The 27,524-nt window shown below is 36.1% G+C and overlaps 1 protein-coding gene across 6 annotated transcripts; it reads left to right on the forward strand.

Annotated features, from left to right (window-relative positions):
• Positions 1-4,867: 4,867 nt before the first annotated feature.
• Positions 4,868-25,928, forward strand: LOC127873487 (putative transferase CAF17 homolog, mitochondrial). Of its 6 annotated transcripts, none has more exons than XM_052417379.1 (8): positions 4,868-4,899; positions 5,285-5,380; positions 6,373-6,564; positions 12,694-12,831; positions 18,466-18,607; positions 19,072-19,215; positions 22,421-22,520; positions 23,361-25,235. In XM_052417379.1, the coding sequence occupies exons 2-8, from the start codon at positions 5,309-5,311 to the stop codon at positions 23,566-23,568; spliced, it is 996 nt and encodes a 331-aa protein (XP_052273339.1). In that variant the 5' UTR covers positions 4,868-4,899; positions 5,285-5,308; the 3' UTR covers positions 23,569-25,235. The 6 variants fall into 6 exon arrangements, 5 of the variants coding, with proteins under 5 accessions (XP_052273339.1, XP_052273337.1, XP_052273338.1 ...); XM_052417377.1 differs by having other exon boundaries at positions 4,885-4,899; positions 5,260-5,380; XM_052417378.1 differs by lacking the exon at positions 4,868-4,899 and adding an exon at positions 4,901-4,916 and having other exon boundaries at positions 5,260-5,380.
• Positions 25,929-27,524: the final 1,596 nt, after the last annotated feature.

The following is a 27,524-nucleotide window of genomic DNA, read 5'->3' on the forward strand; positions in this document are numbered from 1 at the left end:
AAAGCATGTCGAGGCAGGTTTTGTTCAAAGAGAATTTGTTTTGTATTCCGTAGCGCGTTTTACGACATCGGATTTTTGGCGGGAATAAAACTTGGGCGCATTCTAAATTGACCGGGTACGTGTCAGTATATTTTCTGTACCCGGGGTACATTTTAGTATACTTAAGAGTACCCGGGTACATTTAAGTAGTACCCAAGCCGACAATTACCAATCGAGCGTAATTACGGAATATCGACTGACAGCACTTTTTTTCTTATATGATGCTGCACCGTTTCTTCTCGAAGGATCCTAACGCTTAATTATTCAATGTATTATCTGTTTGAGATAGGTATCGTGATGCTAAAGCACTGGCAGTGTAAAGTACTGCGCTATGCTGCAAGATAAACTCTTTGTTTTAAATGTTAACTTACAAAATCGCACAATAAATATATGGTTTCGGACATAGTAAATCACAATATATAGTACCACGATATTTTACGCAAACTTGATTTTTTTTGCAGTCAATACTGTATACATTCATTTATGTTCGTACGGAATACCGCTAAAGCCATCGTGGTTACACATTAAAATCCAGAGGGTGAGAATGCGAGAACACGATAGTACGATGGCGACGATGCGACAATATGATGACGACAGTGCGACAATACGATGGCGACAATGCGATATTACGATGGCGAGAATGCGAGAACGCGAAAGTACGTTGAGGACAATGCGACAGTGCGATGACGACAGTGACACAATACGATTGCGACAGTGCGATAGTACGATGGCGACAATGCGGCAATGCGATAGTGCGATAATACGATGACGACAGTGCGACAATACGATGACGACAGTGCGACAATACGATGACGACAGTGCGATAGTACGATGGCGACAATGCGAGAACGCGATAGTACGATGGCGACAATGCGATGATACGATGACGACAGTGCGATATTTTTTTTAATACTATGTGTGGTATACAAGAATTTGCCCGTCAGTTCTGCATTTAATTTGAACACAGTTTTGTAAGAATCTAGAACATATACTTCTGTCTGTACTGAAAATATATCAAATTAATCAAATGTTACATGATGGAATACTGAAGTAATTGTGTAATGTTTAAACAATTTATGTTTAACTGAACATAATTCTTAAATAAAACACACTGTATAATTTTTATCCAATCAATTGTCTTTTTTTAACAAACATGTTATGTTTAAATATAATATTTTCCTTGTTTTTTTAACTATTGTCTTTACATAAATAGCACGCTTTATATTTCGGCCCGAGTATTGAATTCGGTTCATTTTTTAATGAATGACAAACAAGGTAAAAAGCACTTGCTTTAAAATGGGTTTTACTTCTGTTGTTTTTCAGACTTGACAAGGAGTAGTCGGAGGATTTGTAACGCTTTTAAGGTGCGAAGCTGTGTAAGAATTACATGAACACCATCAAACCATACGGAAGGTGTTATGCGGCAATTAAATTATCAAAACCACAGTGACAGAGACATGTACCCAGATTCATTCTGTGTTGTTTATGGAAAGCTATTTCAACTAACATATAAAACGTATATAACGTATGCAAACATACCATTTAACATGCATTTTTGCATAATCACAACAAAGTGTGTGTATTGATATTTGTGTATATTTATGAGTTTTTTATCTATGTTATTACTGAAATAGATTAGATGAATATAAAATCTGATTATGTATGTTAATAAAACAGGTGTTTCATAACAAATAACAATATAAATCCAATGCTTGTTTGTGGTCCATTCCAATATCATTTCCATATGAATATCTTAAGTATATCAAAATAAACACTTCATTAATGATAACATTACTTTATAACTAATGTTACAATAGAAATTAAAGCACCAAATACATAAAGGAGTACATCAGTATTCACAAAGTATTTGTAATCAGTCAATTGATGAATTTGCAAATCTTTCTATACAAACATATGAATGCTCCAATTAAGTTGTAACCAATGATAATCGCCAAAATGTCTTGACTTGCGGGGGTTATTATTCCAACAAACATATGAAATTGCATTAATACTTTATTTACTCAAATTCAAATAAAATCTGAATAACTGAAAATAGTTTAAGATATTTAATGAAAATACTCATTCGCCCCGGTCATGAAAGGGGGCTGCAAGATCTTGTTACCACTGCACCAAGTAATAAACATTAACTGTTGTTCAATTTGTTGAAATGTCAAATTTTATTTAATGTTTACTTTGATTGTTTTCTTTCACGGCAATACTTGCACCATCTGGTAATAAAACAAACAGTCATTTAAACTTTTGAACATTTACTGAACATTCACAACTTTTCATTGATCAACATATCTGTACGTCTCTTAAAGGTGCTTCCACAAATACTGTAATCTCCCTGAAAAGAACATCATACAAATGAAATAAACTGCAAAACTTAAAAAAATTGTCCTGCGTGATATATAAGATAGCTCAATAGGATTTAGATACGAATACATGATTTTCCAGAGAAAAAAGTTATTGATCCTATTGTCTATTTGTTTAAAAAAAATGCTGTATTTATGTATTTACCAGAAGTTAATTTGATATTATGGGCATTTCCACTGTTGAATCGAGCTGAAAAGAATTAACAGGTCAAAAGAGTTAGTTAAAATGTGGTTACTGACCAATTATCTGCAACTCATCTTGCTACCAGTTGTTTATAAAAATATATATTATATTCGATATTTTACATGACTCACTCAGTCCTGTAAGCCGAAATGATCCGTAAAACAAAATAGTGTCTTTGTGTCGTATGAACGAATCTGCACTAAAACTAAATTAAGATTCACATCGTAAATCGAATAATTTCTGTCGTCAGTTGTCAAAACGAAAGTACGGTTGATAATCAAATGAATTATTTTTGTTTTGGAGATATTGATAAGTATGTTGATGCTGCATTTACAAATATAAGTGTATATGAAGTGCAAACACCAAAAGTAAACAACAGTTGCGATAGACACCTATAAACTGTTAAATGCCCATAATATCACTTTCAATAACACTTTTTGTAGTTTTGTTACAATAATATTCACATGACATCTTGCACAAACAATCCTTACGATTTTGTGTATTAAACAAGTGCATTAGTTGGCAGTAACAATTCACTGAAATATCTACATTTTGTAACAATCAATTTTATAGAGACAAACAAGAAAAGGTTTGCCGCAACAGAAATATTTTCCTGTCCGTGCGTGGATGGCTTTGTGTTTGGAGATCCCCGACTGTGTTTTGACATCTCTATCACACTGTTCGCAATGGCATTCTACAAGTAAACAAAATATGAATATAAATTTTCGACAATCATGATAATTTTGAGTAACATGAACGCCGTGATTATCATATTTAAGGCGCGCAAAACAGTACCAACAATGTTTTATTGACCAACTTTTGTTATTTAGGCATACTTAAAATATTATTGACGTTAATGTCAATCTTTCGATTCTCTAGTTTAGTTTGTATACCACACATAGCATTTCAAAAATGCGTCCCACACATAGCATCATTACATTTTCATACACACACTCCGAATCAGATGTATTTGCGCAAATATACACTGTATGTAGCTTCTCTATGAAGAATTACAATTTCCGCCCTATTTTTAAAACCTTCGACAACATTATAATCAACGTTTTTGTTGATCGAATAAAAATATACCACACATAGCATTTCACTTCGTGTGTTTTCAAACACGCCGTTGCACTTTTTGAAAAAAGTACTTAATTAATTTTGCGCAAACTTAACAAAGTTGTGTATTTTGACAATGACCGGGCACTCGTCTTTGTTTTTTTGTAAATGGTTTTGACATAATGAAGAAATTATCAAAAACGTTACCTGAAGCGACGTTTTGTTGACATCCGATTGTCCCACACATAGCCGAAAAAGTCACGTGGTACAGGCACCTTGGTCATAGCAGGGACCTATAGTTTTAGGGAGTTGGGGTGGGAGGCGAGAGGGCTACTCTACCATCTATATCAGTATTTGTCTTTTCAGTTTCAAAACTCATATATTCATCATCGTTAGTATGTAATAGTATTGGGGACGAGCACGGCTTATTCAGCAACATTTCATATTTAAAAAAAAACAGGGATGCAATATCTCAATGCAACCCCCGCGCAGTGATTTGTATTGACTGGAACCTGCTTGTGCTGTTGTTCAGTTTATTTTCAGGTTGACGCGCGCTCCTTCACGGGGAAATTTTGGCTGGACCTGCCCATGTGATCTTTCAGGGGTAAAAGATTAATTTTGAGCCAAAGTAGGTCAAATTTACCCCGGTTGCCCGGGTATTCGCCAAAGATATAACTTCCCGGGGGGAGGGGGGGGGGATAACTTCCTATATACGGGTATATAGGGGTGTGTCGATTTTATGGGGTGTGTTTTTCGACTAAAATTATAGAAATGAGTATGGTTTTGAGCATCTAAGTATAGATATGGGTATTGAAATAAGAAATGTGCTTGTATATAAATGCATATAGATTTGAAAGTATCAGTATCAAAAGGGGTATGATAAATGTCATTCTTTTATATAAATGGGTATCAAAAAGTAAATTTATGTAGCGGGAAAGATGCAGAAACCTTACTGTTTTTATCTGTTGCTTGATCGACCAAGATGATACTGTGACGTCATATATTAACATACGTCATATATTAAGTTACATAATCTAAAAGGTATAAAAATGGGTCACATTCGGAAGTCTCAGCGGGACACCCCTACCCTAAAATTTGGGAAGTTACCCCCCCCCCCCCCCGGGTATAATTTAGATCCAAAATAGACCAGTGCACGGAGGCACTGGAACGACAACTCTGTGTGAAGATTGATCTCAGTGTTGAACTGATAGTAATTGCTTCCCTTTGAAATATTTTTGACATTAAGTATTAGTTTTATAATTGTAAAAGGCCTTTAATAAATACTTATTTTTAACATATAATATAACTTTTGAATAATATGTATGCACTGATTTTTTCTTAGCAATCAAATCACACTAGAAGATATTTTTTTAACATCTAACTTTATATAAAAATAGTTGACATAAATTTTATATGTATTTCGGATAGTGGTTATTTCCGGATGCTAGATATTTCATCCCAGTTATATTTAAATTATCAGTGATTTTTTATTTTTTGTTCTATGACAGCCTAACCAAGTAAGTTATGTAAATGTCTGTTTACTCAGAAATGTGGATTTTTATTTTGATATGTTTGTCTGTTTGATTTATTCAAACTTCTGTACAGTGTGAACTGTGATACAATTATCTAGAGCCCAAGACACAGTCTGACAGATATGGGAATTCATATACTCCAAGTGTTTCAACAACAGCAAAAGATGTGTGGCAGATGTCTAACAAGATTATTGGTATGTGGAACAAAAGTGTTTATTTTATCTAATATCTCCGACTCCAAAAAATATGGAGACATTTTTTCAATAACTGTTTTTTTAAACTTTATTTTTACTATATTCACAAACAATTTTTCTGCTTAAATATGGGTATTAAATATGACATGAATCTGCAAAACCTCAGATATATTTAAGATAAATACATCTGTATTTATGTCCAAAAGTCTTTACAATGGTACTACACCTTCTCAGTAAAATAACTGTGACAAATACTAAACGCATCAAAGTGTGATGGAAGGTGTTAGACAACAACTATCGGAAATGAACAAACAAAGAATTCATATTTTGCTTTTTTATCGCGTTAATTACAGGTTCATACTAGCGATTATCGGTACATCACTTGCTCATCTTCGAACTCGTTGGTCAAAGTACAACCTTGTAGTAACTTTCTGTCAAATAAATTAAGCATTAAAAATTATTTAAAATGCATTACAAACGTATATAACTAATTTATACTATACGGCATGGTATTTTACAAGCTCGTGCTATTACCGGTATTCGTTGATACAATTGACGCTATTTTTGGACACTTCAATTTTCAACTCTAAGTTTTCGGACACCTGTATTTTGTGAATATTTTTTGTGTCTAAGTTTTCGGACACAAAAAAATAAATTATTTTTAAGTGTCCGAAAACATGGAGAAATTACGGTACTCTTCAAATACTGAGTTTTTTCCACAGTAGTATCTTTTCCCAAATTGATGTGTATTTATTGCTCTTTACATATAGGTTGAATCTCACTTAAACTTTCACAGTTGAGTGATAATAATGTTTAGAAAGGAACTTTGTCAGAGACAATATTTGGCTCAGTCATAACCCTTTGTTATTTTGTCCACTGTATAATATATAGTAGATTTGTTTGTGGCCAAACATGTGTTTAGGGGGCATCAGTGTCAGTGACACTTTTCTTATTTATTCTGTACAACATTTTAATGTGATTCCACATTTCAGATGATACAACTGCGGAACAGGCAATTCTTATCAAATTCTGCTGCCTCACCAGTATATCATCTAAAATCCAGAGGGCTTATTAAAGTTCAAGGCCAGGACACAGTCCCCTTTCTGCAAGGGCTGGTTACAAATGATGTGTCTCTGCTTGGGTCAGAGGTCAGATCACAGTATTCCATGCTCCTTAATGTACAGGTTTGCTCAGTGTTTTTATGTTCATAATTGTGTGAAGCAGAAAATAAATAGCCTCTTTAGACATATGCTTAGTGGGACATTATATTAAATGTATTTTAAAAATAATATTATATGGAATTACTAAATTTAGCAGGGGTCTGATTGTCATGTTTTTTGCACTTCTGGCATTGGGCATATTTATAACTACAGATAATGGTTTGAAATTTTACCTTTTTTTCTCAAGTTTTCCACAAGGTACAGGTTGGTCATTTCATGTACACAAATTATAATTTGGTAATTTCCTATAATTTCTGAAATGTTCATTTTGATTTTAAAACAAATATTTACTGTTTGATTTGTAGTTGAGTTCACATTTTGTAAATTAAAAAAATTGAATTTGGAAATTCATATCCTAGTATGACTTTTCACATCAATCAAATGTTTGTCATAGTTTAATATATAAGATGCTTAGTCCTTAGACTGACTGACCTCCCCATGGAAAACGTTTAAGTTTTAAATTCAATACAAAAACTTTGTACTCCAGAGAATAGTTGGAACTGTTGACAGTTTGTTTCTACAAATTGATATAAAGTAAAGGATGCGCAGGCCTGATGTTGAGCAGCATACATATTAATCTGGTATTTATTAAACAAGATGGAGATAGTTTGACTGGATGTGATAACAATAAACTGCCTCTCTATGTCTAATTGTGAAATCTCTATTAGATCTGGACATCTTTCAATTAAGAGGCTTATCCAATAAGACAAGTGTTTATTGCCTTATATAACAGGCCGTTATTTAGCATTTTACTTGGGTTGTCACTGTTGACGTGTGGACACATATTGGGCTGAACATCTAATTAAAAAAACAACAATGTGCAAATTTGAGACAGTGCCAATATGTACCTAAATAAAATAGCACAAAATTCGTACCCGTAAAATTAGAGAGATTTGATTGTCATGTTCCCTGGAAATGTAATGTGATACTTGAAGCATTTGAAATGCTAATTAAAAGCTACATTTTGTATAAGGCAAAATGCAGTGAAGTAATATTGCCCCTATAAAAAGTAGCTCAATATTTATGCCCCCCTTCGAAGAAGAGGGGGTATATTGCTTTGCTCATGTCGGTCGGTCGGTCGGTCGGTCGGTCGGTAGGTCGGTCGGTCGGTCCGTCCACCAGGTGGTTGTCGTATGATAAGTCAAGAACGCATACGCCTAGGATCATGAAACTTCATAGGTAGATTGATCATGACTCGCAGATGACCCCTATTGATTTTGAGGTCACTAGGTCAAAGGTCAAGGTCACGGTGACTCAACTTAGAAAATTGGTTTCCGGATGATAACTCAAGAATGCATATGCCTAGAATCATGAAACTTCATGGGTAGATTGATCATGACTCGCAGATGACCCCTATTGATTTTGAGGTCACTAGGTCAAAGGTCAAGGTCACGGTGACCCGAAATAGTAAAATGGTTTCCGGATGATAACTCAAGAATGCATACGCCTAGGATCATGAAACTTCATGGGTAGATTGATCAAGACTCGCAGATGACCCCTATTGATTTTGAGGTCAAAGGTCAAGGTCACGGTGACCCGAAATAGTAAAATGGTTTTTGGATGATAACTCAAGAACGCATATGCCTAGGATCATGAAACTTCATAGGTAGATTGATCATGACTCGCAGATGACCCCTATTGATTTTGAGGTCACAAGGTCAAAGGTCAAGGTCACGGTGACCCGAAATAGTAAAATGATTTTTGGATGATAACTCAAGAACGGTATCCGGAGAAGTGCCCCCCCGGAGAACTGCCCCCCGGAGAACTGCCCCCTTATTTTAAAGGTGGCGGAGAGGTGCCCCCCCCATCAAATCGGTAGGGGCGGAGAACTGCCCCCTGTCAGAATTTAGTAGGCGGATATCTGCCCCCCCCCATCAAATCTGTAGGGGCGGAGAACTGCCCCCGGTGTCATATTAGTTATTAGTTACGTAGTGAAAACGATACTTACGGGTAATTTTACAAGTATATTACCATTTATCGAACTGAATAACACAAATTGTCTAGAGGCATGTGATAATACTGTTTAACGCCCTTGGTACGCATCTGCACCACTCACTATACATGAATGCCTTGTAAAAGTCGTGTTTTAATAAGAGCGCGAAACCGCGATCTTTTAATTGGTAGACCGGACCGACCTTAATTGTTAAGAACTTGTTAGCTTTGAATAAAGCCGCATACGGGTTTATTATATTGAACCGTCCAAATCCGTAATTGGCGAAAACAAACAAATAAATTATTGTTTTCAGCTGGCATAAGGATGGATTAAATTGCATGCTAATTGTTTGTTTTTATTACGGAGAAAATATCAAATAATTCAGCCGCGAAAACTTTTTATTAGCAAAAAGTTATTTGTTTTTCTTTGTTCACATTGACGAAAATCACGTGATTATCAAGTTGGCGACGTGACGACGTCCATGCCGAGGTAGGTATTTTATGCCGTTTTATAACTTTTATTACTTGTACAACTTTATATTACTTTTGAAATTTCACTCAATTTCCATACATAATAGCAAGAAAGTTACTGGCGTTATTGTCATTATAATACACGCTTTATATATCACCGCTATTTCTTTAATTAGGGGGCACTTCTCCGGGTCATCAATTCTGACAGGGGGGCAGTTCTCCGCCCCTTATTAATCAGCAGGGGGGCAGTTCTCCGCCCTATACAAAAACAGTGAGGGGGCAGTTCTCCGCCAAGTGAAAAATCTTTGGGGGGCAGTTCTCCGGGGGGGCACTTCTCCTAGAGCCCTCAAGAACGCTTTTGCCTAGGATCATGACACTTCATAGGTACATTGATCGTGACTCGCAGATGACCCCTATTGATTTTCAGGTCACTAGTTTATTCTGTTTTCACACTGTCCAGTAAAGAGACTTACAAATTGAATTTTTGACACATGTTAATTCATAATGATGTATAAGCCTTTGTTTCTGTGCCAGTAAATACTATGTTTATGGAAATGACGTGAGAATTCAACATTTAAAAAACCAATGTAATATGATATGTAATATTATATGGCAACAGGACAGTTGTGATTATCTGGGTCAATTCTATTTAGCTTGACCATCCAAGCGGTTGATAGCTTTGACAAACTGGTTGTCTGAAACATTGAGAAAATGTCACGATTCACTGACAATAAATCAAACATGTAATTCTTGCTACGCAACTTGCATTTAATTTTGTCAATTCAAATTATACATAAAAATATAATTAATTTTTAATCTGCTTGTTAATTGAAAAACAGCAACACAGTTTGTATGTATAAAACAATGTTAAAACATAAATAGGATCAAGCATATTAAAATATCAACTTAGATTTAGTTTCCTTTACTGTACAGGATTTGTAAAGTTAGGTTAATATTTGTGTATTGAACAAAAATAACAACAGTGTAAAGAAAAGTTAATTTGGGGATGTTCTATCCAAACCCTGAGAGTTCAGATTTCCTCAAATGCCAAGTAAAGATTGTAAATTTCAACCCACTCGTCTGGTTAGTTTTCAGAGGCACATATAATTAACTTTTAGGCTTAATGTCTCATTTGTACATGCATTACTGTATTAACTCCAAATCAACTAGTACAAGTGGTAGGCCAGTATTACATGGATTGGTGTTCACTGTTTACACAGTTTCACAACCCCATCTGATACTGGTCAGTATCTTGGCAAGTGGCCAAAGTTGGAAGTGGAATTAATGGTCTATTACATAACTGACTTCTGTGTGTGGTAAACACATGATACTGGTCATGTGGTCAAGTTGCACTTACATACATTTGCCCAATACACAACACTAGCCTTGGCTATTTTTAATCAGATTGCATTGCTATCTATGGTGGTCATTGACTAGGGGAGTTAACTGCTATAAATAAAATGTTTCATTACCATTAATAAATAAAACATAACAAATTGTATGCACGTTTCACATATTGTCAAATAAGTCAAAATCTGTGAAAGGAATCCAAAAAATCAAAGACTCAATCATATAATGGATATAATTGATTAGTATAGGTCCTGATTGTTTTTTGCACTATTAATTGGATACATTTCACAGGTCATTGACATACAGTGACAAAAAACATATTCACACAATGGCTGTCACTACAACGGAGAGCCCATATGGGGGGCATGCATGTTTTACAAACAGCCCTTGTTTAGACAAGAGCTGTACTCATTGTGCTGCTCAAAATATCAGTTGTGGTGACTTTCTTCTGTACTAATGATTATCTCAAATGTGACTTAAGTCAATATATGCATTGTACAGATACCATAATTCAATGTTATGTGTTGAACACACTGTGTGAACTGGTTATGTACATTTATTGCAATTATTTGGCGTTCAAGATCATTTTACCATTTTTATGCCCCCCTTCGAAGAAGAGGGGGTATATTGTTTTGCTCATGTCAGATACCATAATTCAATGTTATGTGTTGAACACACTGTGTGAACTGGTTATGTACATTTATTGCAATTATTTGGCGTTCAAGATCATTTTACCATTTTTATGCCCCCCTTCGAAGAAGAGGGGGTATATTGTTTTGCTCATGTCGGTCCGTATGTCCGTCCGTACACCAGATGGTTTCACCAGATGGTTTCCGGATGATAACTCAAGATATGCTTAGGCCTAGGATCATGAAACTTCATAGGTACATTGATCATGACTCGCAGATGACCCCTATTGATTTTGAGGTCACTAGGTCAAAGGTCAAGGTCACGGTGACCCGAAATAGTAAAATGGTTTCCAGATGATAACTCAAGAACGCTTATGATCATGACTCGCAGATGACCCCTATTGATTTTCAGAACACTAGGTCAAAGGTCAAGGTCACGGTGACCGAAATAGTAAAATGGTTTCCGGATGATTACTCAAGAACGCTTATTCCTAGGATCATGAAACTTCATAGATACATTGATCATGACTCGCAGATGACCCCTTTTGATTTTCAGGTCACTAGGTCAAAGGTCAAGGTCACGGTGACCCGAAATAGTTAAATGGTTTCCGGATAATAACTCAAGAACGCTTAGGCCTAGGATCATGAAACTTCATAGGTACATTGATCATGACTCGCAGATGACCCCTATTGATTTTTAGGTCAAAGGTCAAGGTCACGGTGACCCAAAATAGTAAAATGGTTTCCGGATGATAACTCAAGAACGCTTATGCCTAGGATCATGAAACTTCATAGGTACATTGATAATGACTCGCAGATGACTCCTAATGATTTTCAGGTCACTAGGTCAAAGGTCAAGGTCATGGTGACTCAACTTAGAAAATTGGTTTCCGGATGATAACTCAAGAACGCTTACGCCTAGGATCATGAAACTTCATAGGTACATTGATCATGACTCGCAGATGACCCCTATTGACTTTCAGGTCACTACGTCAAAGGTCAAGGTCACGGTGACTTGACACAGTAAAATGGTTTCCGCATGATAACACAAGAAAGCTTACGCCTAGGATCATGAAACTTCATAGGTACATTGATCATTACTCGCAGATGACCCCTTTTGATTTTCAGGTCACTAGGTCAAAGGTCAAGGTCACAGTGCCAAAAAACGTATTCACACAATGGCTGCCACTACAACTGACAGCCCATATGGGGGGCATGCATGTTTTACAAACAGCCCTTGTTAATAATAAAAATCAAATAATTAATTTTATCTGAAATGTACTTATCCTATCAGGGGTTATATTAAGGATAAGACTTCCACTTGCTCAGATTGCTTAATACTTTGACCATTTACTTAACCCTTGTGGGAAAAGATTACCTAAAAATTAATGCTTATTTATATGAAAACATGTGCTTTATGTGATATATTTAAGCAAACAATTACTTGATAATTAATAATTTCATTGAAAATCTTTTAAATTATAGCAACAGCTTTAACATGACCCAAGTAATCTTCATATTCTATGTTTGTCCATTAAAAAATGATGGTTAAAACATTCACCAGAGAATGCAAATAAAGAAACTAAAATGTTTAAACTTTACTGATTAACCACAGGAGATAATACAATGTACAAGCAAAAAAAAAGAACCATTGTTAACTTATGACACTAAGATAACAGGCTATTCAGAGACTAATCAAGACACTTTGCAGGGCCGTGTGATATGTGATCTGATGCTGTACACGGCCAGTGTTGTCCAGGGTCAAGAGAGCACAGTGCTTATGGAGTGTGACAGGACACTGATGGAGCAAGTCATAAGTACGCTGAAAAAGTACAAGATAAGGAGAAAGGTAAGCCTAATAAACTATAGCTTTGTGCAAATGCAAACCAGTTTGAATACTTTCACAAATCTTATTATATCTCTGACATTAAGCTCGAATAATTATCCTCCGCCCTATGCAGAGAGATATTCTTTTGGTGTGCTCTGTATTTGTCTGTCCATCTTTCCATCTGTCCAGAACATTTTTATGCCCCCAATGGGAGGCATATAGTTTTCGCACTGTCCGTCGGTCGGTCGGACAGTCTGTCTGTCCGTCCGTCACACTTTTTGTGTGCACTCTCTAATTATCCCCCGCCAGAGGCGGAGGGATATTGTTTTGGCGTTGTCCGTCCGTCCGTCCATCCGGCACTTTTGTGTCCAGAGCCATATCTTGGAAGTTCTATGGCGGATTTCATTTTAACTTGGTATGAGTATATATATGCATAAGAGGATGATGCACGCCAAATGGCATTGTACACCATCTGTTAAAAACAGACTTATGGCCCTTTGTATCTTGAAAAAATGCTTTTTAGTGTCCGGAGCCATATCTTGGAAGTTTAATGGCGGATTTCATTGAAACTTGGTATGAGTATATATATGCATAAGAGGATGATGCACGCCAAATGGTATTGTACACCATCTGTTAAAAACAGACTTATGGCCCATTGTATCTTGAAAAAATGCTTTTTACTATAGGCACTTTTGTGTCCGGAGCCATATCTTGGAAGTGCTTTGGCGGATTTCATTTAAACTTGGTATGAGTATATATATGCATAAGAGGATGATGCACACCAAATGTCATTGTACAACATCTGTTAAAAACAGACTTATGGCCCTTTGTATCTTGAAAAAATGCTTTTTACTATAGGCATATTTGTGTCCGGAGCCATATCTTGGAAGCGCTTTGGCAGATTTCTTTGAAACTTGGTATGAATATATTTCCGCGCCAGAGGCGAAGGGATATTGTTTTGGCGTTGTCCGTCCGGCTGTCCGTCTGGCACTTTAGTGTCCGGAGACATATCTTGGAAGTGCTTTGGCTATTGTCCTCCGTCCAACCATCTATCATTATGTTCATCCATCCAATTTGCACCCATCTTCAAACAAAGCATATGTTGCGGGGGATACCTTGGGCCTTTCAGGCCATCTTGTTCAAGTAGTTTTCATGTGATCTTCACCAAACTTGGTCAGAAGTTGTATCTAGATGATGTCTAGGCCAAGTTTCAAGATAAGTCATGCCGGGTCAAAAATTAGGTCACAGGGTCAACTAGTGCGTTTAAACATTCAGCATGGTGCCTGCTCTCTAATTCAAGTAGTTTTCATCCGATCTTCTCCAAACTTGACCAAAAGTTGTATCTAGATGATGTCTAGGCCAAGTTTAAACATGGCTTATGCCGGGTCAAAAACTGGGTCACAGGGTCACTGTCTGGTCAAAAACTAGGTAAGGGGGTCACTTAGTGCGTTTTAAACATTCAGCATGGTGTCCGCTCTTTAATTCTGGTCTGGTCAAAAACTAGGTAAAGGGGTCACTTAGTGCGTTTTAAACATTCAGCATGGTGTCCGCTCTTTAATTCAAGTAGTTTTCATCCGAATTTCACCAAAATTGGTCAGAAGTTTTATCTAGATGATCTCAAGGCCAAATTGGAACATGGGCCATGCAGGACCAAAAACTAGGTCACTGGGTCACTTAGTGTGTTTTACACATTTATCATGGTGTCAGCTCTCTAATTCAAGTAATTTTTATCCGATCTTCACAAAACTTGGTCAGAAGTTGTATCTAGATGATGTCTAGGCCAAGTTCGAAGATGGGCCATGCCGGGTAAAAAATTAGGTAACGGGGTCGCGTTTTAAACATTGAGCATGATGGCCGCGCTCCAATTCAAGTATTTTTCATCCGATCTTCACAAAACTTGGTCAGAAGTTGTATCTAGATGATCTCTAGGACAGGATCGAACATTGGCCAGGCCGTGCCAAAAACTAGGTCACAGGGTCACTTAGTGCGTTTTAAACATTCAGCATGGTGTCCGCTCTCTAATTCAAATAGTTTTCATCCTATCTTCACCAAACTTAGTCAGAAGTTGTATCTAGATGATGTCTAGGCCAAGTTCAAACATGGCTTATGCCGGGTCAAAAACTGGGTCACAGGGTCACTTAGTGCATTTTTAACCGTTAGCATGATGTCCGCTCTCAAATTCAAGTAATTTTCATCCTACCTTCACCACACTTGGTCAGAAGTTGTATCTAGATGATGTCAAGGCTAAGTTTGAACATGGGTCATGCCGGGTCGAAAACAAGGTCACGGGGTCAATTAGTGCATTTTAAACATTCAGCATGGTGTCCGCTTTCTTATTCAAGTAGTTTTCATCCGATCTTCACCACAGTATTCCCAATCCTCAAATGGGCGTATTTTGTGACAGTTTGGTACTCTTGTTAAGCATTGTCCACTCTATAAAACAAAGTTTTTATTTGACTTTCATCAAACTGTATGAAAATGTCTTAGGCATACAATCCTTTACTACTTAGCTGTGTAAACTTGGGCATTAATCCTGGGTTTCATCAAATTGTATGGAACATTTACATGGTTATGCTTTCATGTAGTGACAAAGTTGGAGTTGGGGGCATCCGTGTCTGGTGGACACATTTCTTGTTGTGTCTGGAAACTACTGTGACTGATTTTTTTGAAAACTGGTATGAATGTATATATGGATAAGAAGATGCTTCAGGTAAAATGCTGTCACAATCCATTTGCAATAAGTGTTATGGTCCTTTTTGACTTGAAACTAAAATAAGCACACTTTTGTCTGGAGCCACTTTTTAAAGTTACTTGGGCAAATTTAATTGAAACTTGGTAGGAGTGTATGTATTGATAAAAGGATGAAGCATGTTACAATATGACACAAACCATTAAAAATAACATAGTTATGGCTCTATTTGAGATGAGTATACCCTTTGTAAATAGGATTTTTCCTACAATAACTTATGAGACACAGCCTTACAACTTACCAATGATGGTCTTAGTCAACTGGGGCTGAGAGACATGCAAAACCTATAACCCTAGAGGTAAGGTCAAGGTTACGCATCGAGGTCAAAAATCAGAAGTTTGGTCAATTATTTATAATTTAGCTATTACTCACTTCTCTTCAAGGGATTCTGAAATAGCTTTCTACAGTTGTTCTCCTTTATCTTGGTGGCTGGGTAAGGTAAGACTCAAGTCTCTAGGGTCAAGGATACACACTGAGGTCAAATGTTCGGGGGTATATTGTTTTTGGCCTGTCTGTCTGTCACAAACTTTAACCTTGGTTAAACTTTTGCAATAACTTGTGTAATGTTGAAGATAGCAACTTGATATTTGGAATGCATGTGTATCTCATGGAGCTGCACACTTTGAGTGGTGAAAGGTCAAGGTCATCCTTCAAGGTCAAAGGTAAAACAAGCGGCGCAGTAGGGGGCATTGTGTTTCTGACAAACACATCTCTTGTTTTAAAATATGACTTATTTAGTTAGGATTCAACCATACATGAAGGGATTTGCACCCATTCATAAATATTAATTTGACGTGGATACGTAATTAACACATTTGTTTGTTTTATGCTAATTTTACCCAATCTGATAAAGTGTTTGTTTTTTTAACAACTGTGGTAAACCGTACATCCAGTTTTGAGGGATTCCATTCCATTTTAAAAATCAATATGCCGATTGTAAGCTACACAGTCTATGGTGAACAAACACACGATGTCAACTTTTATTTGAGTCAATAAATATGAACCATTTGTGTTACACAACAATAATTACATTTAAATTTATTTATCAATATGAAAGTTATTGCATTATCGATATCATTGTGATCAATCAAGTGACTAAGTTTGTTTTCAGGAGACAATTCTACATGTGTTTAGGACATTTTTTTACCTTATATAATTGCTTGAATCAAAATTTAAATGGAACAGCCCTAAAATAGCAATTCAATCAAGATGCTGTGTTAAATAAATGCTGATGCCCCCATTGGAAGCCTTGACAGTATCTTTTAGATTGTTTGTAGAAGAAATCCCTGTAAGTATCAAAGCTTTGTAGTAGCAGTATTGATGTTTTGTGAAATGTGTTTTTATGGGTTAACAAAGAAATCCGAACTTCTCAATCAGTTGAAATATAAAATTAGGTTACTCTCAAAGACAAAATGATTTTAGGTGATATGGATGGATTTATAGAGTCAATATGAATTGATGTTAGACAGTAGACATACTTTTGGGTTAGCTGATGTGCGTTTTTTGAGTGTTCTTGGATAACATCCATCCAAGTATCAAATCTCTGTAGCAAGTGGTATTGATGTCAGAGAAACACATAATTTTGTTGTAATCCAGAAGTGTAACCTTTATCAGATATTGATGTTATACGAAACCCTCTTATATAGGGATCCTTGTAAAGACGGATGGACATACAGGAGAAATGGTGAGACCAGTAGCTATATACCAGGGTGCATCAGTATATACTGGGGCATTTAAAACAATCAGTTATTAAACATAAATTCCCTTTTTAAGATTTAACAAGGTTCTCTACACCAGAAACAAACATCAGTCTGTTTGATTTTAGTAAATATGATCAGTATTTGCACTTCAATAGATGGGTATGCATCATATATTGTTTTATTTATTTCTTAAATTGATTTGCAATTTTTATATTTTGGTAAAGTTTTGGAGCACCTTTGTCAATTGTGTTTGTCTTTAATATGCAAATCACAATTATTTGATGCTAGCTCTGATACGCAATAAGCAAAGCCCTGAACAGTTTATATGTATACAATTACGCTTGACTCGACCCAATTTCAATGCAAAAAAAAATTAGGTATCTGGAAATTAGGGGGTATCTGGAAATGAGGGGTATGCTGATGTAAAGAATATATATTTTTAATGTTTATGAAGGGAAATAAACAGGACCGAACAAATTGCCAGGTCTATACTTTCCAGTTATAGAGGATTCCAGTTTACAGAGGATCCGGTTAGAAGGTTTCCACTGTATCTTTTGACATTATGCTTTGAGGTCAGGTCTTAGGACTTAGTTAGTATATTTTTAGTTTTAAACTGAGAGTCAACTGAAAAGTATAACCAATAAGTATGCTTGTAACTTCCAAGAATTTATTTTTGTTACTTGAATATATGCGGATATGTCTTAGATTGAACTCATAATGTTTGTAGTCATCCGTACAGATGGGCTTGTTTGGTCATTGTCAGCACGGATACTACTTAAATGTACCCCCATTACAGAAAATATACTGAAATGTACTTGGGAATTCTAACACTGAATTAGTCTTTGTCTGCTAATTTTTTCAAATTAATTATGTTCATATTTATGTCAATATATTTTTGTCAAATGTCTTCTATATCATCAAAACTCCTACTTAAAAAGCAGATTTTGTTCAAAGAGAATTTTGTTTAGTATTCCGCAGCGCGTTCTAGACATCAGATTTTCAGCAGGAGTAAAACTTTGGTACAGTCTAAATTGGCCAGGTTCATTTTAATATATTTTCCGAACCTGGGGTACATTTAAGTGTACTTAAGAGTGCCCGGGGTACATTTAAGTAGTACCCAAGGCGACAATTACCAATCAAGTGACATTTGCTAACTTATACTTACTGTGTATGGGTATGGGTATTTCCTTTGCATGCTTATTTCAGGTTTCTGTGGAGGATATATGTGGGAGTCACAGAGTATTGTCCAGTTGTGACCCTGCTGTATCCATTGTCCCCGGAGGAGAGGCTATAACGGTTACAGATCCCAGGGTGCCTGCATTCGGATCTAGAATTATCATAAATAATGGTATACTATACAAGTATACATGTGTATAAAAATCTATTTTTGAACAAATATAAGGTTTTCAAGTTATCGTATTTTTTGTAGAGCTATGATAGAAGATACGATAATATTAGAAGTTGTTTTCATGTTTAAATGCATAATGCATTTTTCGTAGGTACTTTCATCTTGCTCTTAAACATTAACTAAGGGTTATGTTCTCAAAAGTTGATATCTTATGAATGTAAAACAATACTCGCTTTGATTATCATTTGCTACACTTTTATGTAAAATATATTAATCATAGAGAATACCTGCTAAGTATTGAATATTTGAAAAAAATATAATAAATTAAAGAGGAAAACTTGCTAAATATTTAATACAGAAAAAAAAAGTTTATTTGCTTGGCATAAATACAAGCAACACTTTTCAAGTCTGTGACACAGGTTGTATGTGCCTTGCTGACAAAAGTATTTTCCATTTCCCTGAAGATTCTCCCATTGAGATTGACATCTCAGAGGATGAGAGGGGCTACCATGAACGCCGTCTGCAGTGGGGGATACCAGAGGGGGTACATGATCTGCCTCCTGGGAGTGCTCTCCCCTTGGAGGGTAACCTCGTCTACATGAACGGAGGTACCAGTCTGTACTCAGTGAGAGCATAATAACAGTCGTGGACATCTGTGCCTTGTATCTTTAATACACTTATATCAATATTCTGAATAAACTTTGACTTCTGTAGTTTTGTGAGGTCACTGGCATTCTCAATACTCGACATAGTGGAAGCTCAAATCTCATTTCTCAGTTTTGAGCTAATAAATGAAGAATGTTCATGATACTTAGGCCCTAGGGCTAGCATCACAGCATATTCTGAATATTTTTTTCTTCATTTTTTTTTATATCGGTTTGATCATCATGATGCTTTTTTGGTGTTCATTGATGTTTTTTTATTTTTGAGTCAGACTCAACCCTAGTTTGAGGAGATATATGTGTATTTTTATATTCTTACTAAAATTTTTAATATGAGCTTATGCCTTGGGTCAGTGTTGGGTAACTCTTGTCTGTTGTCAACAGTGTGGAAATACCATGTGGTATCTGATATTATTTTTAGCTACCATATGAAGTAAAATGGCTGTGCTTAAAAGTTTGAAATTCTGTGTTCGTTTTAAAGCTCACTTGAGCAAAATGTGCTCATGGTGAGCTTTTGCGATCGTTTTTTGTTTGTTGTCAGTCGTGTATCGTGTGATGTGCGGGGTGCGGCGTGACCATTTGCCTTATTAACACTATAGAGGCCACATTTGTTGTTCAATCTTCATGAAATTTGGTCAGAAGATTCGTCTCAAGGATATCTTGGACGAGTTCGAAAATGATGACAGTTGGTTGAAAAACATGGCCGCCAGGGTGCGGGGCATTTTTTCTAATATGGCTATAGTAAAATCTTGTTAACACTCTTGAAGCCACAATTATTGTCCGATCATCATGAAACTTGGTCAGAAGATTTGTCCCAATGACATCTTGGACGAGTTCGAAAATGGTTCCAGTTGGTTGAAAAACATGGCAGCGAGGGGGCGGGGCAATTTTCTTCACATGGCTATAGTAAAACCTTGTTAACACTCTTGAAGCCACATTTATTGTCCGATCTTCATGAGACTTGGTCCCAAGATTTGTCCGAATAATATCTTGGACGAGTTCGAAAATGGTTCCAGTTGGTTGTAAAACATGGCCGCCATTGTGGTCTGATCTTCATGAAACTTGGTCAGAACATACGTCTCAATGACATTTTGATTGAGTTCCAAAATAGTTCTGGTCTGTTGAAAGACATGGCTACCAGGGGGCTGAGCATTTTGCCTTATATGGCTACATATGGCTTTAGTAAAGCCTTGTTAACACCCTTGAAGCCACATTTATTGTTCCATCTTCATGCAACTTGGTCTGAAGATTTGTCTTAATAATATCTTGGATGAGTTTGAAAATGGTTTAGGTTGGTTGAAAAACATTGTAGCCATGGGGCGGGGAATTTTTGCTTATATGGCTATAGTAAAAACTTGTTTACACTCTAAAAGTCACATTTATTGTCCAATCTTTATGAAACTTTTGTTCTAATGATATCTTGAATGAGTTCAAAAATGGTTCAGGTTTTTTGAAAAACATGGCCTCAATGGTTTGGGGATTTTTTCATATATGGTTATATATATTACTTTAGAAAAACTTTGTTAACACTCTTAGTCTAGAGGCCACATTAATTGTCTGATCTTAATGAAACTTGGTGAGAAGATATGTCCCAATGATATCTTGGACGATTTTGAAAATAGTTCTATTTGGTGGAAAAATATGGCTGCCAGAGGGTGGGTCATTTTTCCATAAATGGCTATAGTAAAAACTTGTTAACACTCTAAAAGTCACATTAATTGTCAAATCTTCATTACACTTGGTCAGAACATGTGTTTTAATGCTATCTTGGATCAGTTTAAAAATAGTTTCTGTCTGTTGAAAAACATAGCTGCAAGTGGTCGGGAAATTTATATTCTTATATGGCAATAGTAAAACTTTGTTAGCACTCTAAAAGTTACATTTATAGTTCACTCTGCATAATGATATCTTGGGGCTGCACTGAGTAGGTCAGTTTCTTTGTATCTCAGGTGAGCAACTTTGGACCTTTCAGGTCCTCTTGTTTTATTTTCTACCCTTTTTATGTCCCCAGTAGGATGGCATATAGCAGTTGAACTGTCCGTTAGTCCATCTGTCAGTCTGTGCATCCGTCCGAAAACTTTAACATTGGCCATAACTTTTGCAATATTGAAGATAGCAACTTGATATTTGGCATGCATGTGTATCTCATGAAGCTGCACATTTTTGAGTGTTGAATGGTCAAGGTCATCCTTCAAGGTCAAAATTCAAAAAATACAACCCAAAGGAAGTCACAAGCTTTAAAAGGGAGATTATTTCTAAACCTTCTAAATGATATATTTAGATTTTATTTCAAAGCGGCGCAATAGGGGGCATTGTGTTTCTGACAAACACATCTCTTGTTTGAAAAAATAAAGCTCTTGGGACAAAGAAAAATGAGATGCTTATAGCTTTTTAACATTTGAGCTGATGACAGTTTATTTCACTTGATGGCAAAAAATGATATACTAGTAACATATCACATGGTATATCCTCACAGAACTTTATGCAATTGGGTTTTGTGTGATAGGCATGTATAAAGCATCTTAAAGAAATACATGGCAATTTTGTATGCATGAAATTTCAAGTTACCAAGTGTGTTCAATGCAGCTTTCTCTAAGTGAATGCATCATTGGGCAAACCTTTTTCTTTCCAAACACTGGTGCAACATTGAATGATGCCAAAATGGTTTAAATGGTTTTAGTGCCCAAAAGTTAGACATCTTACTTTTAATTTGTGTTGCTCTTACTTCTATGTACTACATTGTGTGTAAATTCAAGTTGGCAGTAATGTAAAACTAGTATTTTTCAGATAATTAATAATTACTAAAACACGGGACACATTGTGCATAATTGCATGCAATTTTTTTTAATTTCTGTGCATATAAAAATGTTTACCTAAATTTATTTCTATCTGTGTATATTGTCTAAACCGAATTGATTGTTTTCTATATATAATATTATATGTATTACTCCTTTCATTTATTTTCTCTGTGTATTATTTTCTCGGTGTATTGTTTTCATAGTGTATTATTTTGTCTGCGTATTTTTATCTCTACATATTATTTTTTCTGTGAACTTTTTGTCTGTGTATTATCAAATGTTTTTTTTATTGTACAAAGCAATTAAGATAACATGCTTTGAACTGAAGCTGTAGTTTAACGCTGACATTTCAGTGAGTTTCTCCAAGGGTTGTTACCTGGGTCAAGAGCTGACAGCCCGGACTCATCACACAGGAGTTACCAGGAAACGTCTCATGCCCGTAGTCTTTGACAGGTCCGCAAAGTGTTTGTTCTCTTTTGATACATACTATAAGACTCATTATGGGAAAACTGTAAAAAAGTTACATCTTGACTTTGAGAACGCTTTGACTAACAATCATGCCGATTGGTGCAGTGTTTACTTGGGAAAGAAAAGGAAGAGTCTTATTATGTTTAAGGTCATAAGGTCAGAGTTCAATATCACAGCATAATATCTAAATAAAGCTTCGACCTATGACCATCTTAATTGGTGTGCTGGTTACTTTTGAGGACAGAAAGATGCCTATTGATTTTGAGGTTAACAGGACAGGTCAAATATCAAGGTCACATGGGCTTGCAACGTGAAAAAGGTTACCACACATTATCTAGAGGAGGCTTAGGATCAGATGCTTGAATATGCTGGTTAGTCTTGACAAAGATGACTCCTAATTAACTTCAAATCAAGAGATCAAATTTCATGGTCACCGGGACAATTTTGCTGCAAGTAATAAGGGAATACATGTTTTGCAAACATCTTTTGTTACACTCACATATTATACTTTTCTGTAGAATACATCCATTGAGTAAGGATTTATTTGCTGTGTATTTGCACTGACAATAGCCAGAAACTTTGTAAAGTATGTTTGAATAGGTCATGCGAATTTTTTTTAGATAACTAACTTAATTAATGATTTCTGACTTCTATTTTGTTGCTGTTGTTTTCCCTACATTTAACATAAAGTATGCATGTTTTAAATATGTGAAAAATGTCTCCAGAAACAATTTACCAACAGGTAAAATAATTGTTTTAGGTATTGGTATTACATGTATTATCATTGGTAATTATAAGTTTTACATTTAAATACATTTATTTCAGAGACCCCGGGTCCATTGAACCAGGCCAAGACATTCTCAATGCCAGTACCAAGTCAGTAGGCAAGTTCCGAAGTGTGATTGGTCAATATGGCATTGGACTTATGAGAGTTGCTGAGATTTCAGGGGAGCTAACTTTAGCCAATAAGTCAGGGGAGACAATTTATTTAAATGCTGTTAAACCAAATTGGTGGCCAAATGAGGGGGTTTGAACAAATGTAACTGATTGATATTGCTGTAGCCTGCTTAAACTACACTCTCTTTCATACATGTTGGATATAAAGTACAGGAGTACTACCATCATCAATGTTTTTCAGTTTTAGATTGTGTTTTGTAATATTGTAAACCTAATATTTGTTATTCCAGACTTAAATACTTGCAAAAAATCCAAATATTATGAATAACATTCTAATGATAAACATTATATTACATGAAATCTTAATTTATCTTAATTTGTCTTAATTTATTTAAGAATATATATTTCACTATCATTCAGTTTGAATACATTTGTTGATGTTCATGTAAATCTGTGAACATAAATGGTAATTATCCACAAGATGTATTATTCAATATCATATGTTATTTTCCTATTAGACTGCTGTAATATCTGTCTTTGTAGAAGATCCAATTCTTTACAGTTCCATTAATGTTTTCATCAACTTAGATGAAATTGATTTTATCTTTTAATCCAATGTTTGCTACTTATATTTCAGCCAATGAACCTAATTTTGTTATTTATTCCATTGTACCCCCAATTACATAGTAAAGGGACTGTATGTTGGAATCACCATGGATATTTATCAATCTTTGTATGTGTCTGTTACCACAAATTTGTTTGTAGGCGTTCTAAATTTTTTAACGTAAAACATTCAAACTTTCAGGCATGGTTCCTTATGATGTAAAGTAATAAATGTGCTTTTTATGATCCTGCATTAAAGATTTTAAAAGTTATGCTCCCTTTTCAACATAAACATTCTCAAACATAATTCAACATTCTCAGACAAATTCTCGGGTATTTGTCACTATTGTGATTTGTAATGGGTGTTGACAATCAGTGTTAAAACAGCGTTTTAACAATAGTTTTTAGCTCACCTAAGCACAAGGTGCTCAAGGTGAAGTTTTATCATTGCCTTTTGTCAGTTGTCCGTTGTGCCTCCTCAACATTTACCTTGTTATCACTCTAGAGGCTACATTTATTGTCCAATCTTCATTAAACGTTATCTGAACATGTGTCACAATGATATGTTGGATGAGCTTGAAAATGGTTCTGGTCCATTGAAAAACATGGCTGGCTGGGGGCGGGGCTTTTTTATTTATAAGGCCTTGTTCACACTCTAGAAGTCACATTTATGGTCCAATCTTTTTGAAACTATGTCACAACACTTTTTCTAATGACTTCTGATGGCTGAGCTAAACAATTCTTAAGGTTTGTTGAAAATCATGGAAGCCTGGGGTCAGGGCAGTTTTCCTAATATGACTATATTGAAAATTTGTTGACACTATATTAGCCACATTTATTGGCCAATCTTCATGAAACTTGGTCAGAACATTCGTCTGAGATTGAAACAGGCTCATGTGAGTTCAAAAACTAAATCACTAGGTCCAATAAAATACCGCTTACATGTTAATACTCTAGAAGTCACTTTTTTGGTCCTATCTAATGAATCAGCTCTCACTTTCAGAGAATAGTCTAGTTCCTTTGGGTCTCAGGTGAAGGCTTTAGGGCCCATGACCCTCTTGTGTTAATTTAGTACTCCACTAATCTTAAAGAAAAAATATCCATTTTATTTTTTTCATGTATGTTCATGTATGGGAATTAAATGATAATGTGCATGAAATGTATTGCCTCATAAACATTTAATAAATACAAATGTATTAACTTTTCTTTATAAATTAGGCTTGCAAAACAAGTGATATTTTTAAAAATTGTGTTAATTTCTAACCTAGTCTTTTTAATTGTGATTTAGAAAATTCTCAGGGCCTTGTCCTAGCAGTCCCCGGTCCTTCAGCTTAACTTTTCAGGTTGTTTATTTTTGCCACATTTTAACCCTTTACAAAACAATGCCTATTTTAAACAGTTTTAGTAATGATTACCGGATGGTAAAAAATATTTATATACTGGATATAAACACAATCAAACTACCTTTCATTACAAAAATTTAGCTATTGAAAAATATACTGTCATTTTAGAACTGTTCTATGAACAAGTCATTAGTTACCATTCAACCATTTATGCCATAACCATAGAAGTAGTTTGTATGGAAAGGGTACTCCTTCATGTATCTGTGTTTTCTTTTCTACCTTGAATTAAAAAGTAATGTTGTCCATTTTCTCAATTCTTAACAAGGCACTTATTCAGTGTCATATGGAAAGAAAAACATTAATTGAAATTAACCAGTAGTATGTTGGTGTCAGTTCTGTAAGCAATATTCCATATTGTTTAAGGTGGCTGTTTGCCAAAAAACATATTATTTCTTTTTTCTCAACAGGCTTTTAAAATTATCACATGTGAATATTTGAATAAAACACATGAATATTGGAATAAAATAGAATCCAACAACTTGATTGTAGTTATCTGCTGAGCAGATGTGGTATTATCTGAACAAAATATCTGAAAATTATAAATGCAATTAGTGTGAGTTTTGATGTGTGTTATTTGTTGTTGATGATTTCGTTCAAATGCCTACCATTATTAGCTCACCATCAGCACAAAGTGGCATCAACATATGCCTTGTTAAGTGTGTGTGTTGTTGTAGTTTATTTACAGGTCTTTTCCGCGTCTTCACGACTACATTAGGTATCGACCTGCCCCTGTGATGTTTCAGGGGTGACAATCTCCAGATAAATCCTTGTCTGGACGCAGCTCCGCCGAGGGAGTGCAGCAAGCAGCTCTGCCTTTATGGCCACTCTCGTCACCGGCCGTCGTCTTCAACCAAGAGATGGCTTCCCCAGTGCGTTGAGCGCATTGAGTACTGCCGCCCCGGGTCCACTCTCTAGGGCCACACCCTCGATGTTTCTGATACCAACACCAGGTCCACCCCGTACGTCCTCCACACTGGTAGGCTCCCTGTCCCGCTCTCTCCAGTCCCTCTCTTGGAAAGTATAGTGTGAAAGCCACACTACCTCCTAGACCCTTGCATACAGAGTGGCTCGGGCCCCCGGTCTTCAAGATCCTGGAGATAGCGAACCCCCGTCGATTAACCAGTCCCTCTCTTGGAAAGTATAGTGTGAAAGCCACACTGCCTCCTTGACCCTTGCATACAGAGTGGCTCGGGCCCCCGGTCTTCAAGGTCCTGTATCAGCGGTTGACGAGACCGCTGTATCTTCGGGGAGACAGCGAACATAGCAGTGTAGAAGACGTCCGGCTCGAGGGTGGCGGACTCAGCTGGATTAGCAGAGCCGCCCGCAGAAGTTCCCTCAATAAGGAAATATGTACAGGTGAGAAGATCTTCTGCGGGTGACTCTCGCCTCGGTTGCGACGCGCACGCTCCAGCTGCTGACCGAGATATGCCTTGTTAACACACTAGAGGCTACATTTATTGTCCGATCTTCATAGAATTGGTCAGAAGATTTGTGCCAATGAAATCTTGGGCAAGTTCGAAATTGGTTCCGGTTGGTTGAAAACATGGCCACCAGGGGGAGGGGCATTTTTCCTTATATACGTACAGTAAAACCTTGTTAACACTCTATAGGCCACATTTATTGTCCGATCTTCATGAACTTTGGTCAGAAGATTTTTCCCAATGATATCTTGGACGAAATAAAAAATGGTTCCGGTTGGTTGAAAAATATGGACACCAGGGGGCGGGGCATTTTTCCTTATATGGCTAAATATGGCCATAGGAAAACCTTGTTAACACTGTAGCGGCCACATTTATTGTCCGATCTTCATGAAACTTGGTCAGAAGATTTGGCTCAATGATATATTGGACAAGTGTGAACATGGTTCTGGTTGGTTGAAAAATATTGCCGCAAAGGGGCAGGGCATTTTACCTTGTATGACTATATTAAAAACTTGTCAACACTCTAAAACTCACATGTATGGTCCAATCTTCATGAAACTCTGGCAGAAGGTTTGTTCTCATGATATCTAAATCTTGGATGAGTTCGAAAATGGCTCTGGTCTGTTGAAAATAGTTCATGTTTGTTGAAAAACAAGGCTCTCAGG

This window comes from Dreissena polymorpha, chromosome 3 (genome assembly GCF_020536995.1).
Source record: "Dreissena polymorpha isolate Duluth1 chromosome 3, UMN_Dpol_1.0, whole genome shotgun sequence".
NCBI classification, from domain to species: Eukaryota; Metazoa; Mollusca; class Bivalvia; order Myida; family Dreissenidae; genus Dreissena; species Dreissena polymorpha.

Bases quoted from the DNA above. Each gene is read 5' to 3' on its own strand.
- LOC127873487 (XM_052417379.1), top strand. From the start codon at position 5,309: ATGGGAATTCATATACTCCAAGTGTTTCAACAACAGCAAAAGATGTGT. The intron at 6,565-12,693 runs GTTTGCTCAGTG...GACACTTTGCAG, and splicing joins CCATGCTCCTTAATGTACAG to GGCCGTGTGATATGTGATCT. The intron at 22,521-23,360 runs GTCCGCAAAGTG...CATTTATTTCAG, and splicing joins ATGCCCGTAGTCTTTGACAG to AGACCCCGGGTCCATTGAAC.